The 2342-nt window shown below is 32.2% G+C and overlaps 1 protein-coding gene across 1 annotated transcript; it reads left to right on the top strand.

Annotated features, from left to right (window-relative positions):
• Positions 1 to 893: 893 nt before the first annotated feature.
• Positions 894 to 1659, top strand: LOC129239346 (uncharacterized). Its single transcript, XM_054874794.1, has 3 exons — positions 894 to 1002; positions 1072 to 1272; positions 1350 to 1659. The coding sequence occupies exons 1-3, from the start codon at positions 958 to 960 to the stop codon at positions 1611 to 1613; spliced, it is 510 nt and encodes a 169-aa protein (XP_054730769.1). The 5' UTR covers positions 894 to 957; the 3' UTR covers positions 1614 to 1659.
• Positions 1660 to 2342: the final 683 nt, after the last annotated feature.

Genomic DNA, 2342 nt, shown 5'->3' with positions numbered 1-2342 from the left:
CTTGTTGAAAATAAACGTTGTCCAGATCAATACCATCCAATTCCGGCCATAAAAAATCGTTAATCATCTCTCGATAGCGCACTCCATTCCAAAATAACACCTGTTATTGGAAATCCCTTTACTTAATTTTCTTATTTCAGCCAGTTCAAAGACTTTCATTTCGAAATATAGAAAATTCTTTTTAAAAAACATCTTATTTATAATAAAGGAATTGAAGACTAGAACTTTATGACTGCAACTGCAATTAGTGGCCTGGTGTGCACTATATGAGAGTACAGGCCACCGTTCGGTCGATTGTCGAGATGGGGTTTCTTATAATTGGTGCACGTAGAATCAGTCAGTCAATGTGAATTAATTAATATATTATTAATTAATATGCGATTACTAAACATTCCAACCCATCTTATGCTTGTGTAGATTTACCATATGTTTTATGATTCTCTTTATAATATGAATAAGAAATAAAAGTAGAAAAAAATGTTTAATTAATTTCAAAATACAACTAAGTAATTGTGAAACTAATTCATTTATACGAGATGTATTGTAGTTTATATTGCTTATCTATGTACATATATGATGTGCATATGTACATAAAATGAACAATAGCGAATTTATTATCGCCCTTTGTTATCAACATTTGACATTAGTGGCTACAAAAAGAAATATATTTTTCATAGTGTCATAGCTTAAACACACACAGTGGAATAACTAATGTATGTTTTCTTATAAAACTCACACGTATGCAAATATGCAGTATTTAGAAGATACAACATGCATAGTATACACACATATTTGTATACATAAGCTCTAAATCAAATAATTTCTTCTTACTATTTCAATAAGTTATCGCATGATCTTTGAACGTCCACGTATTTCTGATTGTATATAAAGTCGAATTTCGATGGGCTTTGAGCAGTCTCGTTTTGAGAATTGGAAAAGACGTTGCAGTTATTCGATATGTATTATAAGCCTCTCTTTGTTCTGAGCTTCGTCCTTTTTGCGGTAAGAGTTGTAATATAGTATGTACATACGTTTATATGCACTATTGAAAACAAACAATATACTCCTTAGACCGTGTGCGCTCGTTCAGTACGCGACGTCTCCACTAATGCCGAAGCTCCCACGGTTTTAAGTTTATTTGAACTCATTAACGAAAATTTCAAAAAATTTGGAAATACCGTTTCACAATCATTTAACGCTCAAGCATTCGAAGAGACCGGACGGGATGTAGCTAAACAATTAGATGAATGGGGTGCCAATATCAAGAAAGAGGTAAATATGATTCATCAGAGATTATAGTCGGACTATTAATAAATTACATGTTAAAATAAATGTAATATGAATTTTAGACAGAAAGTTTAAAAGACAATGAGGCAGTGAAAAGTTTCCGAGCAACTGTAGACAAGGTTTTGGATGAAATCAAACAATCGCCTGATGCAAAAGCCGTTATCGAAAAATACAACAGTGAAACTGAAGTGCTTAAGACTGAATTCGAGAAATTTCAAAAGACTCAGGAACCTAAGCTGAAAGAACTTGCCCAAAAGATTTTGGAACAAACTACCACAAGTCTTCAAGATATTAAAAAGGTGTTTGAAAAAGATGTAAAGCAATAAAACAGGTTAACATTTCGTCGTATAATATAGTAAGACTGGTTTAAAAGTCCTCAGTGTATTTATTTAGCAGGTGGCATACTAGTTTGGATTAATGGTTTCCTCTTCGTAGCCTAGCGGCTATTAGCTATTAGAATGAGGGATATAACATTAAAAATAATGGGAATGTTTTTTGTAATAGTGGTATATTCTCCTTTGACGCGAAAAACTATTTACCGTTCGGAAATGCATAAAACAATGATGGTCTTATGCTCCATATTTTTATTATTATAGAGTTTCCCCATCTCGGAATCGTAGTAACTACTGGAGATAACGTACTGGATGTCGATACAATGCTTTGTTGTTTTATGCTATGATGTACAGTATTTTTTGTTAATGGATCTGGTTCAAAAAGGACTTTACCATATTACATGTTTGCAATGTGACTGATTTTTGTTGTTGTCTATATTCATTGATTTTGGGTTTTGTATAAAATTGTTATGTAATATTTTGGTTGTTGATATTATGATTGGGAGTATTTTCATCACTTCACTTTTTTTCGAGATGATTTTGTGGCAAGCTCTATGTATTTTTCAATTTTCTGTACGTATTTGCTGTGTGCTACGTATGTACTATATATACATTAGGAACGCTCAATTAGCTGTGCGATTTTTCTTTCTTGTTTGTTATTGTTATAAATATATGATCGGTTTCAGATTATTGTCTTCTCACTGTATATGGTTTTATCCCAGT

The sequence above is a fragment of the Anastrepha obliqua genome, chromosome 2 (genome assembly GCF_027943255.1).
Source record: "Anastrepha obliqua isolate idAnaObli1 chromosome 2, idAnaObli1_1.0, whole genome shotgun sequence".
Taxonomy (NCBI): Eukaryota; Metazoa; Arthropoda; class Insecta; order Diptera; family Tephritidae; genus Anastrepha; species Anastrepha obliqua.
Note: the sequence above shows the minus strand (reverse complement) of the source record. Positions and strands in the feature narration are given on the sequence as shown.

Coding starts and splice junctions, on each gene's coding strand:
- LOC129239346 (XM_054874794.1), top strand. CDS start 958: ATGTATTATAAGCCTCTCTTTGTTCTGAGCTTCGTCCTTTTTGCG. Junction 1,003..1,071: donor TGAGCTTCGTCCTTTTTGCG/GTAAGAGTTGTA, acceptor TATACTCCTTAG/ACCGTGTGCGCTCGTTCAGT. Junction 1,273..1,349: donor GTGCCAATATCAAGAAAGAG/GTAAATATGATT, acceptor TATGAATTTTAG/ACAGAAAGTTTAAAAGACAA.